The sequence below is a fragment of the Varanus komodoensis genome, unplaced genomic scaffold (genome assembly GCF_004798865.1).
Source record: "Varanus komodoensis strain SLA01 unplaced genomic scaffold, ASM479886v1 scaffold64, whole genome shotgun sequence".
Classification (NCBI taxonomy): Eukaryota; Metazoa; Chordata; class Lepidosauria; order Squamata; family Varanidae; genus Varanus; species Varanus komodoensis.
Window position 1 is genome coordinate 3264407 of NW_025336273.1, and position 14884 is coordinate 3279290.

General features: G+C 56.5%; 1 protein-coding gene across 1 annotated transcript in view; it reads right to left on the reverse strand.

Annotated features, from left to right (window-relative positions):
- EPHX2 (epoxide hydrolase 2) overlaps nucleotides 1-14503 on the reverse strand; it is a 39002-nt gene extending 24499 nt beyond the window's left edge. The window contains exons 1-9 of the mRNA XM_044450342.1: nucleotides 14423-14503; nucleotides 13983-14142; nucleotides 13004-13194; nucleotides 10900-11022; nucleotides 8504-8578; nucleotides 6998-7093; nucleotides 6550-6628; nucleotides 4934-4968; nucleotides 4037-4063 (exon numbers count right to left, since the gene is read on the reverse strand). Of these exons, the coding sequence (XP_044306277.1) occupies nucleotides 4037-4063; nucleotides 4934-4968; nucleotides 6550-6628; nucleotides 6998-7093; nucleotides 8504-8578; nucleotides 10900-11022; nucleotides 13004-13194; nucleotides 13983-14142; nucleotides 14423-14449 (813 nt within the window). The 5' untranslated portion in view covers nucleotides 14450-14503. The remainder of the gene's footprint in view (nucleotides 1-4036; nucleotides 4064-4933; nucleotides 4969-6549; nucleotides 6629-6997; nucleotides 7094-8503; nucleotides 8579-10899; nucleotides 11023-13003; nucleotides 13195-13982; nucleotides 14143-14422) is intronic.
- Between the last annotated feature and the right edge of the window lie 381 nt (nucleotides 14504-14884).

Sequence of the window (14884 nt, forward strand, 5' to 3'; positions counted from 1 at the left end):
CTGCCTTGAGCCCTTTGTAGGAAAAAGGCAGCTTACATCATCTCTCCTCCTCCATCTTATCCCCACCACAACAACCCTGTGAGGTAGGTTGGGCTGAGAGTCTGTGACTGGCCCAGAGTCACCCAGTTGGCTCCATGGCCGAGTGGGGACTCGAACCCGGATCGCCTGAGTCCCAGTCCCACACTCTTGACCACGACCCCACCCTGGCTTTCATGTTGGAAGTGGGATCAAGCCTGCACATTCCTTGCTGTCGCAGGATTAGGAGCCCGCGCACCCCTTCCGCCCGTCCGCTCTCCCTGGGCTCCGAGTTCAGAAGGTGCTTTCAGTCCCTGGCTGATGCCGCGCCAGGTGGAGCGGGGCACGGACCACCCCGCCGAAGGGGAGCTTCGCCCCGAACGGGACTCTCCTGCCTCGCTCTCCCGTCTTCCAGCAAGGCTTTTGCTCTCTGCCTTTCAAGCAGACAGCCAGCGACGGCGTCAGGGCTGAGCTGAAGTCGGAAGCCCGAGATGGGGGAGCTGCGCAACCAAAAGCCCACGCAAGGAAGAAGCCAGGAGGGGCCGGGCAGACGAGCAGCCACACGAGCCGAGGGCTGTGTGAGCCAGCCCTGCACATCTGGAGCGGAACAGGCTGGGGAGGGCGGCGGGGGGGGCGGGGGCCCCTCTGGTTCTGATTCCTTCAAATTGTGACAGATGGGGATGCAGCCAGGCGCGGGGAGAAGAACCAAGGCTTGGCCCTCTTTGAGGAGGGGCACTCTGGTCAGGGCTGTACCAGGCTGCTGAAGGGAGCTCACATGGCAGACGATCGACCGCCCTCGCACGCAGACAGAAAGGCGCGCCACCGAGGAGGGCTCTAAGCCTAGTCTTCCCCCTGAGAGGCTAGATTTCTAGGTGAAGGGAACTCTCCCAGATTAGAGGCATTCAGCGGCTTGCCTCCCACATGCAGCCTGCTTTGGAAGAGTCCACACCGATCCATCAACTGATTTTTGAGCGATTAAGTCTTCAAAGAGACCCGGAAGCAGCGAACGACTGTTGTTGTCGTCATCGCTACACTGCATTTATATCTCGAGTTTTTTCCTGGTCCAAGGCGCCCATGGCAGCCTGCACTGTTCTCCCTCCATTTTATCCTCACGCAACAAACCTGCGAGGTAGGTTGGGCGGAGGGTCCCGCACAGGCCGAAGCCCTCCAGTGGGGCTCCCGTTCAAGTGGGGACTAGAACCCGGGTCTGCTAGTTCCCCCGTGCCCCACCCACGCCGGGGCACCACGCCGGTCCTCCAAGCAGCAGATGCAGACCCCGAACAAGAGAAACCCCCAAAACGAAACTGCAGCAGTGGAATAGAGCCAGTGTGGCGTGGTGGTTAAGAGCCTGGGACTGGGACTCAGGCGACCCGGGTTCTAGTCCCCGCTCAGCCATGGAGCCAACCAGGGTGGCTTTGGGCCAGTCACGGACTCTCGGCCCAGCCTACCTCACAGGGTTGTTGTTGTGGGGATAAGATGGAGGAGGAGAATGATGTCAGCTGCCTTGAGCCCTTTGCAGGAAAAAGGCAGGATATAAATCGAAAAATAAATAAATAAATAAATAAATAAATAAGACACCCCGCATTTGCAAAAAGCACAGAGACATTGCAAAAAACCCCATGCTCCTAAAACTGAGCTAAGCTGGCACCAAGACAATGGCTCAGCTGAGGAGCCGACACAAAAGCCGCTTCCCTTCCAGCTGCCCGCATCGAACGAAGCCCTTGATCAAGATTTCAGAGAGGGGGATGATTCCTGGGGGGACGTCTTCATGAAAATCAAGTCCAAAACTAATGGCTTGCTTGGGTCAGCACTTCTGAAGGACGGCAGTCGGAGGGGTGAAAAGCGGCTGAAGGAACTGGAGCTTCACTCCAGGCAAAGTGGTGCTCACAGGCCAAACGGGACTGCAGAAAACCGCTTCCATCTTTTGCACAATGTTTTTGCTTCAAGCAACCCCCCCCCGCCCGCCGCTGACCCCGACTTTTCCGCTCCTCATCTCCTCGCAACACTTCAGAAAACCCCTCTTTATGTACATGCCTTTCCCATTTTAATAAACCCCGAATTGATTCCTTCCTTCCTATGGGGCAGAGAATCTGAAGAACATTCTAATTATATTGTCAAGAAAGACGGATGTCCCTGGAGATGTGAAAGGAGAAATCGTTGCTTGACGTCAGAGGTGCTGATCTGGTGACCCCCCCCTGCTCCAGCCTCTGCTTCAGACCGCCCCGCTCCCCCCGGTTTATCAGAGGAGCCGAAAAGGGTCATTTGGAGCAGGCCTCCTTCAGCCCAGAGAAGTCTCTGCTCATCAGCTAATTGGAAGCAAGCCCTGGATGAAACTCTCAGTATCCTAATTCGCAATGCTAATCCAGAGAAGTGCCTTCACCAACGAGGAACCTCAGAGTTTTGGTCCAAGGGCTGGGGGAGGCAAGCAAGAATTGACACCTGGGAGGACACCTGGGGAGGCAGGTGGGGCCCCAGGATGGAGAAGGCCGGAAGCACCTGCCAAGAGGGAAGGCAGACCATCAGGGGAAGGGGAAGGCGCCCCGAGGCTTCGGCGAATGGGGCGGCATAAAAATGTTTTAATAAATAAATAAATAAATAAATCTGCGCCTGGCTCCAGCCTCACTGATGTCCTTGGAGCCCCATGAACGCCAGAGGTGTCTACCGAGCCGGCCAGTCCAGCAGAGGTGTGCAACCTCGGCCAGGGGGCCACGCCCCCTCCCTGGGGCTCCCCAGGTGCCCCTCAGGGGGAGTTCTCCAGGGCTGGGTGCTGCGAGGGGAAGCAGGACGTAGAAGGGGCTCCAGAGTGGGCCCCCAAAGCAGGCTGCAGGTGCTGCGTGGCCCAAGGCACCTGGCCAGGTGTGCACGAGCCGAGCTGCCGAGAAGGATGATGCTATTCATGGGGGGGGGGGGCATCGCGGCTGATTTCCCTCTCCCTGACGGTATGAACCCGCTCGTTCTATATGCCAGAATGTAATCACAGCACTCAAAAGCAATCGGAATTTCTGACCCCCAAACGCGCGGCGGGTTAGTTAATTACAGCGCCGCAGCAGGGAGCAATCGTCGCGGGGCGGCCGCTCAGCACCGCCTTCGCTGACACACAGTGCCAAGCGCCCGTCTCTCGACGCTGCTGCTGAAGGATGTGACGGGCGGAGGTTCAGCCCAGAGAGAAACCTCATTAAAGCCTCCACTCCGGCGGCTCGCCACGTCTCTGGGGAGCCTCCCTCGCCGTTCCGAAATCACATTTCCCATCTTCTATTCACTGACGTCCAGAAGGATCGGGGCAGTGGGTGCTGCGGCAGCGGTGCTGAGGGCCCGGATGCCACTCCAGGGGAGCTCCCGGGGCCCCAAATCCCCAGGGTGGGGGGGCTGAGGGTGAGGGGCGGGGCAACACACAGGCCTACCTTAGCTGACGCCTCTTCCTGCCGGCCGGTGCCTGAGCCTCGGGAGAGGCCTTCCCGCCTCTGAACGTGGGGAGACAAACCGCCCAGGCCAAGAGCGGCTGAAGCGCAGAAGCGCGGGGAAGGAGCTGGGGCAGAAGGTGCGGCTGCCTGGGGATCCCGGAGGCCCGGGTGGAGACCCAGGTGGGCCTGAAACGCCACACCCCCATGATACTAGGAGAAGGGGCAGGTGGGAGAAGCAGGGAGCTGGAACCACAGGAACAAGCGAATCCCCAGAACTGACCTGCAGGAATAGCTTCTGCAGGAGTTTTCCCTGAAGATTTAGTGCTGCACCCACAACCTGGGCAAAGGACGCCCATCCGACTTCAACGGCGCTCCCAGGGGCCAGGTCCTACTAAGACCCGGCCTGAACGATGGTCCTGACAAGCCACACCTGTCCGTTCTGCGCCCACGTCTGCCAGGCCGAGTTGGGAAGCGCGAAGGTAAGCATGGATGCTTGCAGCCAGGCAAAGGTCAGGGACCGTGCACGACCCTGGCTCCCGGAGGAGACCCCCGCTCGACGCATCGTGGAGCCCGGCACGGAGCAGATGAGAAAGGGCACGTTCAAACGGGTGAGGACTTACCATTTTGTCCAGGAAGATCACCAGATCCTACAGGAGGAAGAAAACCGCCAACCAGTGAAAGGCCCGCCCGGCAGTTTTGCCCTCCTCCTCCTCCCCCGCCTCCTGTGTCACCCACACCGGTCGCCCCGATGCAAATGCAGCCCCCCCCCCGCCTCGTGTGTCCTCCGTATCACGTGCACTTTGGCATGACCCAGGTCACGGCTAGGCAAGTCTGGTTCTTGGCCCCGGGCAAGGAGGGAGGGCTCACAAGGTCTCCCCCCGGCCGGGGCAGGATGCAGGAACACCCAAGCCAGCGGGTGCACCGCCGGGGGGTTCGCCGGGCTGCGGCCAGAAGGGGGGCTGTCTGCGCAGCGCCTCGGCCTTCGCTGCACGGGCGGTCCTGCGTCTTGAAAACCAGGAGATCACGAACGAGGCTATCTGGCTGCAGAGGGACACAACACCCCGCCCCACACACACACACACACACACACACACACGCGCACACTGCCAAGGTGCGGGCAAACTTTCGACTGCCTCCGATGGCTGCATCTGCACAGCTAAAATCCACCTGCACGGTTGTGCTCAGTTAGAATCCAATATGTACCCATAAGGTTGCCTTCTTTGTTTAAATTGCTTGACTATGCTTGACTATGGACCCAACTGGGCAACTCTGGGCCAGTCTCAGCCCAACCTACCTCACAGGGTTGTTGTTTTGGGGATAAGATTGACAGCAGCAGCAGGAGAATGAGTCATTTCGAGTTTGTTGTAAGAAAAAACGTGAGATCTGAAGCTAATAACTAAATAAATAAATTTAAGTGTTTGGACGCATTCTCAAATACGGGCTTGTGCAAGATTAGTGCAAATGAGCATCTGCCAGAGGCAAACGGCAATACAGTCAATCTTTATGCCATGGCCCACCTTGCATATTTCCTCCTGGGAATATTCTTCGACAGCTGCAACGACAAAATGATTAAAGCCACTTTAGTGCCCTCCAATGGACGCTGTAACGCTCAAAAGCTGCCAGACCCTCCTCCGTATGCGTGGCGCACCTTCCTTCCAGTCCCTGCAAGGGTTAACCACACTGCTGAGTTTGCCTCCTTCGACTCTCTGCGAAAAGAGGAGGCAGCTTGCAGAGAAGAATACAGGAACAGTGTGCTCACGCTGCAAGTTTGAGAGTAAAGTGGATGAAGATGGGAAGAAGCCCAGGTTCAACCCGTTTCTCTGCCACAAAGCTGGGAAACAGAGAAGTCTCTTGTCCTGTTACGGAAGAAGAGCTGGTCCCAGGGTTTCTCTGCATGGACCGGGTGCAAGCGAGCTGCAGCCCGCTAATGGCTGGGCTGAAAACAATCCCGGGCCACCCGTCCTCCACATGTTAAGGCTGGCCTGTGGTACGAAAGACGAGCGCTGCAGAAACCAGGAGCAAGAGACACCAGCCGAGTCAGAAGACCGGCCGTGAGGGAGGGGTGGCTGGATGCCACGCAGGCCATTCCCAGCGGGAGACCTCCCCTCCCTTCCAAACCGCAAAGCGCCGACTCCCCCACGAGGGCGGATGTTGCTGCTGATGGGCGAACTGCTGGGAACGCTGGGCGTTTCTTCTCTTGTCCTCCCCCTCAACACCACACCCTGTAACTGGACCAGTGAGGTTCGGTCTGCATCCACCTTTCCTGCTCCGCTTCCCAGATCTGAACCTGTTCGGTTCCCAGCGGCTGCCCGGCTTATCTGCAAATCCAAAGGCCTTGGCATTTCAGCGGCAGCTCCTGAATCAGAAACTGAGTCTCTGTCCTTTGAAGGCTCTGCTATGCTTTAAAAAATGCTAAAAACCAGCTAAAAACACGGATACCCCCTTGGATTGTGCGTGCCTTTCCACAGGAAGAGGGGGGAAGGCAAGACCCTACGGAGCCAGCACCAATCAGGCGTCCCTTGCACTGTCGTGGGATGCGGCTCGCTGGCGGAGGGCTCCAAAGCCCCTGCCCAGCAGTCCACTGGCCACGCCGGCCACCCGCAAGCCCAAGCGGCCAGAAACGTTCCTGACGGCACTGTGCGTGTCTAGAGCGCGACCCAGCACCTCCAGGGAAAGGCCTTGGGGAAAGGCAGGGCTGGGAAGGGCCCACCTCTGCTTGAGGACTCTGAACGCTGCTGCCCATCAGGGGAGCAACAAGCAGTTAACGATTAATGAACAGATTTTTAAAACACGCAGAAGAGGTCGCAACGGGAGCAAGAGAACAGGGATCGCAGAAGCCAAGTCGAATGCCTTCCCTGGTTCTTGTGGCCTGAAGGAAGGCAATTCCACCTGCCCACCCCCTCCCGCCCCCCGCGGCCTCGGGGCCGGGCAAGCTGAGCCCAGGGTCCAAGCCCGTGCAATGGCTGCTTCAGCCCCTGTAACAGCCTGCCGCAAGGGGTGCCTGGGACACCGCTGTCCTGCCCTCCCGGGAGTTTACCTGTCCCCACGGCAGGAACCCTGGCCGAAGAGCAGCAGATAAACTATCTAAACAAACAGCGAGCTATGGAAAGCGTTAAAGCCAAAGCCGATTCACCTGCTGGCGCCGTGGAATCTCCGTAGCCTTTCATTTCCAAGGCGATGACACGGAAGCCAGCATCCGCCAGGGCAGGGATCTGGGGAGGAAGGGAGGCGAGAGTGACCTGAAAGGCAGGTGCAGCCCAAGCCCAGACAAACATGGATGCGATTTCAGGTACCAGAATAAGATCTCTCACACTGAGGTAGGAGCAGGGGCGGAACGGCACACAGGTGCCCCGCACAGTTCCGCTGCAGCAGAATCCAGGTGCTGCCTGAGTCGCTTTGCGGCTCAGGTCAAAGACCTATCTATAACATGCGTTACTTTATCTCAGGCTGTCCAGCTGAGTGGGCCGGGTGGCACGCTGGGGCCTCCGGCACCACTCTGGAGAGCTCCGGGTAGGTGGGGGCTGTCCTACAAGGCAGCACAGAAAAGAATGCGCAAGGTCGGTCAGTCAGATGGGCTTTACCTGGTACCTCCAAGAAAACCAGCTCTCCGGGAAGCCGTGGCAGAGGCAAACGACGGGCCCGCTCCCCATCTCCACGAAGTGCAACTTGGTCTGGGGCTACGGGGAAGTGGATTTGAGTCACAATCAGACACGGAGCTAGAAGCAGCCAGATTCTTAACTCTCTGGAGCAATTCTAGCTTGACAAACACTTCAGGCATAATGAAAAGCTGCCGATTCGACGGCTGCACACTCATGAGCAAGCAGGGAGGAGAAGTGGCAACCAAGGAACAAAACAGGGCCAGATCACCTTGTTTTCAAGAAAAAAATGCACCGGCTCACTGCCTTATGGTAGACTTTGCAGCTGAGCTGGGAGGTACAGACCCTGGTGCGTTGCTGCGATTTTTCTTATTAAAAATATTTCTCCGCCTCCTTTCAGGAAAAAAAGCCTTCCCAAGGAAAGGAAACGTATAACAAAAGCCAGTGCAGTATTAAAATAGATAAAAACACTGTAAGAGCAGCAACAAACTCTCTAAGAAAAAGCAAAACTGGCCCCTGGAGGCTGCCCACCCAAAATACCGCAGTTTAAAAAAGAGACTTCTGGCATTGGCATTTCCCACCCGGCACCGGAACTGAATCCACCCCAATCCAAAAGCCACCCTGGGAGGGGAGTTCCCTCCACCCCGGTGAACTGGAATGGAAGCAGCCAGGGTGTTTCCAGGTTTTAACTGTATTTGTATTACGTTTATTTATTTATGTGAGCCGTCCCGAGGCTATATAGCAAGGGGACTGCGTACAAAAATTCTAAATAAATAAACAAACTCCACCATACACAAGCAGGAAACTGGCCCCTGGTCACAAAATGCAGAGGTGGGGTCAAAGTGGGTAGTTTTATAATCGGAAAGCGCTTCCAAGGGTGTCGGGAGAATGACCTCGCTCCCCGCTTGGGGAAGCAGGCCCCAAAAGACGCAACTGTATTCTCACAATTGTTATTGCAAAAGGAATGCCTGCCCCAGGCTGGTCTGTTTATTTGGCCCCCGCTGGCTGGGAGGCAGAGAAAGGCCTTTTCCATCGCTGGCTGCATGATCCTTTCAGCCAGGAGAGGCCGGAGTCTGAGCACGGGGCCTCCTGCACAAAATGAGGCGCTTTCGCCAAGCGACCTGCAGATGCAAAGATGGCACCGGACCCCCCTGTGCTCTGCTCGGGAATGTCGCAGGACCTCCACCCTGAGCAAGCTGCGTTCCCCGGGTGCTGAAATCCCCGGTGTTCCGTTTGTGCATGTCTATGAATTTAAGCTACTCTTCAACGTGTGTGAATCCAAGGTAAGCATTCCGAGATGGGGAGTGAAGGCGAATATCCACCCTGCGCAAGAAGCGACTGAGCTGCGCAAAGCCTGTGCGACACGATCTTCCCCACGCACTGGAGAGAAGCGTTTCCAAGGAACAACAGCAGCGCTTTCCCCCTTTTGCCAACAGTGATAAAAAGTGCCGCTAAGGTGAAGGTGAAGTACCATCTCTCTGTTAGTGATACCTTGATGGTGACATAGCCGTGGGCCACACTGTCTGGCTCACACGCAGGAGGTACGTTTTCTTCTTGGTTGAGAAGCTGTGTGGCAGATAATGAAAGGAAAAGCGGGGGTAGAGAGAGGGAGAGAAAGATTTTAAATGCACATCACAAAATCAGACCACCAGTCTCCCTAACCCACAATCCAGGTTGATTCCAACCTGGGACCTGCAGCTGTGGTGAACTAGCACTCCCAGCATCCCCAGCCCGCAGAACTGGGAGCTGTAGTCTAATGCACCTGGAAGGTACCAGGTGCTCTGAGTGGCAGCGAATTGCCCAAAGTACTCAGCAGATTTCCCCGTCACCTGCGGGCTGGTCCACTTGCACAAAAACCAAATGACCGGAGTGGCCACGGATCGAATCTGTGACTTCCAGCATGCTGAGCCCGAGCTAAGGCCCCTCCCCAAGAGAGCTGCAGCACACACTTATTTGAAATATTTATGCCCTGTCCCTCCAAGACAAGGACTTTTGGATCTGCAAATGTAAAAGCCACCACTAGAAAATTAATGAGGCCAAGCCTGCCAGCAAATCCACTAGCAGCACACCAAGAGGGGGAAGTGTCATTCTGGTTCCTTAACAATCAGAAGCCGCTCAGACCGCGAACGGAGAGAATCCCAGAGATTAAGGGGCCTTGGAGGGAAAGGGCCTATGCTTTGCTGTTCTGCTCCCAAGCCACTCGGGGCTTTTGGGTTCGGAACCAGTCCTTCAAACAGTATTAAGCAATTGTGATCCAGCACCGCGGGGGCAAATGAGACACAGGTACAAAAACGACACTTCTAGAAACACCTACTGTCATGAGGTCTGGAACCTTGCTTGGAGAGTGACGGGAAAAGGGCCAGGCAAGATTCAGGGTTCTGCTCAATTCCCCCTCAGGCTCCCCTTACTGGAAGGTGCCGCAGTACAATTAAGATGCTTCACAGCTCAGGCTTAATTTCCTGCTCTCAAACGATCTGTCACCTGAGCGTGGCCTTTCTTTTTCCTTTTAATTTTTCAGCACGCAGCAGAACTTCCGAGTGCAAAGCTCACACCCGTGTCAGCGCGGAAGAGCGGATCCGTGCCCTTCTGCGGTTAATCGTTTGCTCAGCAGAGGCCTCTCTGGAGAGCCAAGGCAGACCGCTCTTCCGTGGAGAGGGAGGGCGCAGATCCGCTTTCAAAGAATCAGCGGGTACGTGCGCTTCTCTCCCCTCGGGGGGGGGGGGGGGGGCGAGCCGCCCCCGCAGCTGACTGGGCAGGGAGCGATGGCCGCGCTCCAGGGAGGTGCTGAGCTCCAGGGCTGAGTAACGAGATCCCGGCTGGCTCAGTCAGCGAGCCAAGCTGTGGAGGAAGACTTGCGAGGGGGATGTGCGGCCCAGCTGCACTCTGCAGCCCGGCACAGCCCGGTGCCAGCGGTCCGAGGCTCTGGAGCATCCTGCCCCGGCCAGCACACCTGGGGGGCGCCGGTTAGCCTCCTCCCGGGCCGCCTCACCACAGAGAAGAGCCCCCCAGGACCCGTTGCTTGACGGGACAGGGGCTGGCACGGGGGCCGGCTGCAGGGATCCACCGCCACGCAACGTGGAGAAGCGGCCCCCTCGCAGCGAGGGCGTGCAAGAAACACGGTCGCTTCAAGGTGCTCCATCATTGCCCGTTGGCAAATTCAGTATGGGGCAGGGGACCCCCAGCCCGGTGCCCTCCTGATGGTCCAGGCCACAAGCCCCAGCATCCCCAGCCCACCTTCGCGCGGAATACCACGGGCAGGCCCTGGCTCCCGTCCCACGGAATCCCCCCCCCAAGGGAGTCGCAGCCAGCCCAGCCCTCCTGGTTTTAACTGAAAGCTTCTCGGGGGGGGGGGGGGGGGGCAGCCTTCCCCCCAGCTTTCTGGACGCCTTCTGGGCCGCATGGAAATGGATGGGGCAGTGCTGCCCACCAATGTGGGAGGCGGCTTCAAGGGGGAGCGGGCAAATCCGCGGAGGAGAAGGCCGACGGCCTAATGCTCGCGTACCACAGGCCATGTGCCCCTGCATGCCAGTTGCTGGGGAACATGGGCAGGAAAGGCTCTCGCACTCTGCGCTGCTTCTGGGCTTCCCCAGTGAGACGGCCGGCCGGCCACTTGGTCCTCCGGTGCCAGAGAAGACCGGCCCCTGCCCTTGTCCAGCTGGCGCTTCTTCTTACATGCTTATGCAGCTCTCTTATTTAGCGTTGCAGATCCGCTAGCGATATTTTGCACCGAGTAGCGGAAACGCTGCATGTTGCCGCAGGAGCGTTAAGATTCCCCAGCAGAAATACCATCCCGACGGCTGCTCTGGAAACGCGCTTGCAACGAGGGCACGCAGGGCCGAGCGTCCGCCTTGCAAGAAATCAAGGGCCCACCGACACGAGTCATTCACCTGAACCCCAGTCAGATGCTGCAGCTCCTTCAGAGCAGAGTCGGTGTCTCTCACGAGGATGGTGGCGATCCCCATCGCGCGCGCAGGCTTCAGGTTCGCGCCGATGTCATCCAGGAATATCACCTGCAGCAAGGAAGACGCCCAAGCCCGCATCAGCCAGAGGGAGCGCAGGCACTTGCGGGCCCCCGGGCGTCCTCCCAGCCTGAGCATTTCCACTGTGGAGCGTCCGTATTCTCCAATCTGTAGATGTTTTAACGAGGATGCTCCTATTTCAATCTCATGTTGTAAAATGGCTTGGGTGCTGCGTACCTGAAGGAGCGTCTCCTTCGATAAGTGCCTGCCCGTCCCTTAAGATCTGGGGCAGGGGCCCTTCTCTGGGAGCCCTCCCTGAAGGAGATTAGGAGGGTGGCTACCCGGAGGAGAGCCTTTTCTGTGGTGGCACCTCGATTGTGGAATTCGCTGCCCAGAGAGGTTCGCCTGGCACGTCACTTTATGCTTTTCGGCACCTTTTTATTTTCCCAATGTTTTAAGACCTGACTGTTTTAATTGGGGTTTTATTGTTGATCGAAAAAAATTCATTAGGGTGCCCTGTCTCATTCTATTTTGTCTTGTTAAACTGTCCTGAGACCACGGTAAGGGACAGTCTAAAAAGTTTTTATATACATGCGCTTCAGGATGTCTTTGCGATGTGGCAAATGGTCCATACATTAATTAAACAGATCAGTAAAGGCCTGCCCCATTTGGACTGGGGCGCTTGCAGTATCCTTACTGTGGCAAAGAGCAGCTTGTGTGGACACCTTTGTTTCGGATTTTAAAAGTGGTGTGTGTGGCAAGGGGCGGTTAATGACCCCATACTTTGGGCACTGGAGTCCCAAGCCACCTTGCCACCCCAGAGATATTTTGAAGCAATCTTAAAAGGTCATAAAATAATAGAATAGGAGAGTTGAAAGGGACCAGAAGGCTGTCGGGTCCAACCCCTGCTGCTGCAGGACACCGGTTCACACCATCCCACTCGGAGGGCTGCCCAGTTTCGCCCTGAATGTCTCCAGTGTGGGGGAGCCCCCCACCTCTCCGGGCAGCTGGTCCCATTGTCATGTTGCTCTGACAGCGAGGAAGCTTTTCCTGGTGTCCAGCCTGAATCTGGGTTGTTGCAGCTTTAATTAATTATTCCATGTCCCGCACTCCGGCATCAGCAAGAAGAGAACTTGACCTTCCTCTTTGTGGCAGCCTTGGAGGGACTTCTAGAGGGATACCATGTCCCCCCTCAGCCTTCTCTTCTCGAGGCTGGACATGCCCAGTTCCCCCAGTCTCTCCTCACAGGGCAGCATTCCCAACCCCTGGATCACTCTTGCTGCTCTCTGCGGGCCCTTTCCAGACTGCCTGGCGACAGTGACACACGCGCTGGTGACTTCCCGCCTTGACTTCTGTAACGCGCTTTACGTGGGGCTTCCCCTGAAGACGGTCCGAACACTTCAATTGGTGCAAAATAGAGCTGCCAGGCTGCTGACGGGGACGGGGCGTTACTCTCACATGACTCCAGTCCTCCGTCAGCTGCACTGGCTTCCCATTGAAGTCCGGGCCCAATTCAAGGTGCTGGTGATGACCTATAAAGCCCTAAACGGCTTGGGTCCTGGTTACCTGAAGGAGCGCTTACGTCCATATATGCCCGCCCGCCCCCTGAGATCAGCGGGAGAGGCCCTCCTCCGGGAACCCTCCGTGAAGGAAATTAGGAGGGTGGGTACTCGGAGGAGGGCTTTCTCTGCGGTGGCGCCCAATCTATGGAACGCGCTCCCCAGGGAGGTCCGCCTGGCGCCGTCGTTATTTGTTTTTCGGCGCCAGGCCAAGACCTTTTTATTTAAGCGTCATTTTAATTGTTAACAGTATTTGCTTATTTATCTGGCCAGGGTGACTTCTTTTATATTGTTATTTATTTATATTGTTAGTTTTATATTGTTATTCTTGTATTATATTTCATGTTGTGAGCCGCCCCGAGGCTTCGGCGAATGGGGCAGCATAGAAATGTTTTAATTAATAAATAAATAAATGACGACCCAGCTGCGAGGCAAACCCTCTATGGAACAATTCAGAGGTGTGGGCGACTGACCTCCTCGGGTTTTGCCTTCAGCTGGTCCAGCGCATACTCGTAGATCTTGGGATCCGGCTTCTGCAGCCCAATGCGACACGACTCGATCACCCCGTCGAAGTATCTCCGCAGCAGGCAGAGGGCGAGCCCCGTGCGGTGCCTGTGGGGGGAGTCGTCCACCCAGTTGTTCGTCAGCACAGCGATCCTGAAGCCTGGGGGTGTGGGCGATTTGGCAGATCAGGAAGGAAAGAGGAAGCCTGGTCTTGTATGGTCTGAATGACAACATCCATTCGCAGCGGGAAAACATGCAAAATTCCAAATGTGGATTCAGGTAGCAGGTGAAGACGAGGCCTGAAGGTCAGGACTGCATTCACCCAGGAAAAAGAAGAGGGCTACCATGCTTTACCTGCAAAGCTGAAACTCAGTGTATCCTCCAATATCAGAACGAGATTGCGATTCTTTAAGGTGCCACAAGATGGTCTGTTGTTTATCTCCTGGAGCAAGTTTTCAAGTTGAGCTCCAGCGATTAATTTAACTAATCCAGCCTTCCCCAACCTGGCACCAGTGCGATGCGTTGTACTACAACACACAACATCCCCAACTAGCACCCCCATTGGAGTCCAACAGATCTGGAGGGCACCAGGTTGGGGAAGGCTGGATCAATAGATGAATTAGCAAAATCCCTTTTAATTAACTTAAAAGCATGCCCAATTACTTAAGATACACTGGATTAAAAGCAGCTAAGTACTTCAAACAACTGCAGAGAGCGTACACGTTCTGAGAAAAGGCATCTGTCTACTTCTCTGCTCTGCAGAAGACTTGGCACCCTCCGCAACCTGGATGGATGCAACACCCAACGCTGGTTTTCTCCCTTCAGAACCGCTGGTGCTCATTTTAAAGATCATCAAATCAATCTACGTTAAGAACTGCAGTAAGAGGCCAAGGGTTAGGGGCATCCAGCTTGCTCCGTGACAGTCCTGGACCCGAGGGACAGGCTTACCATGGTTTTTGAGGGTCAGCGCAGCTTGCAGGATGGGTGCATTCCAGGTGTCGCTGGTTGCCATTTCTTCAAAGATCTGAGCCATGGAGAAGCCTTCTGGGAGGGGCTTTCCGGAGGCAGCGGCTGCTTCCTTGCAGTCTTTTTCAAACTCGGCAATAAGCTGAAACATAAAAGCCCGTTTAGGATCCGTTTCGTGCATGGACAGATAGCGTTAAAAACTGGTGGCCGAGACTCCCAACGCATCTAGGGGTGCTATCCTGAGCTGGGGAGGGGGTCCCCTTAGAACCCGCGGCCCACCAGCTGTTGCAGCCGCCGGCCGCCGTGATCCCTCATCCACAGGACGGGCTGTGCTGGTGACGGCTGGCTGACGGGGGCTGTGTAACGAAGCACCGGGAGGGCCGTAAGTTGCCCACCCCCTTCCGGGCGTGGGTCATTCTCACCTGGGTCAGTCCAATCCGGCCAGTCATCCCCCGGGAAAAGGGTCCCTCCAGACCCCCATTCTGGATGACCTTCTGGAAGAAATCGCTAGAAGATGAAACAGAGAGGGAGATTGAGAGAGCGAGTTGGACTGGTGTTATTACACTGCTTTGTTATTCTATTGCATGTATATCCTGCTTTTTCCTCCTGCAAGGCACTGTCCAACCCCACTGCATTTGATCCACAACAACAACCCTGCGAGGTGGGTTAGAATTAGTGGCTGGCCCGAAGTCACCCACCGAGCTTCATGGCCGAGCAGAGACAAGGATCCGGGCTGCGCTCCCCACCACGGCACGCTGGGTCTCTGCACCCGCTAGCGGCGGCCGGGGCACACGCTGCTGAGTCCAGCAGCTCCCAAGGCCGACCATTGCGCCATCCAACTGCCGCAGGGACAGCGGGAGAACCCGCGTGCCCGAGAAAAGCAC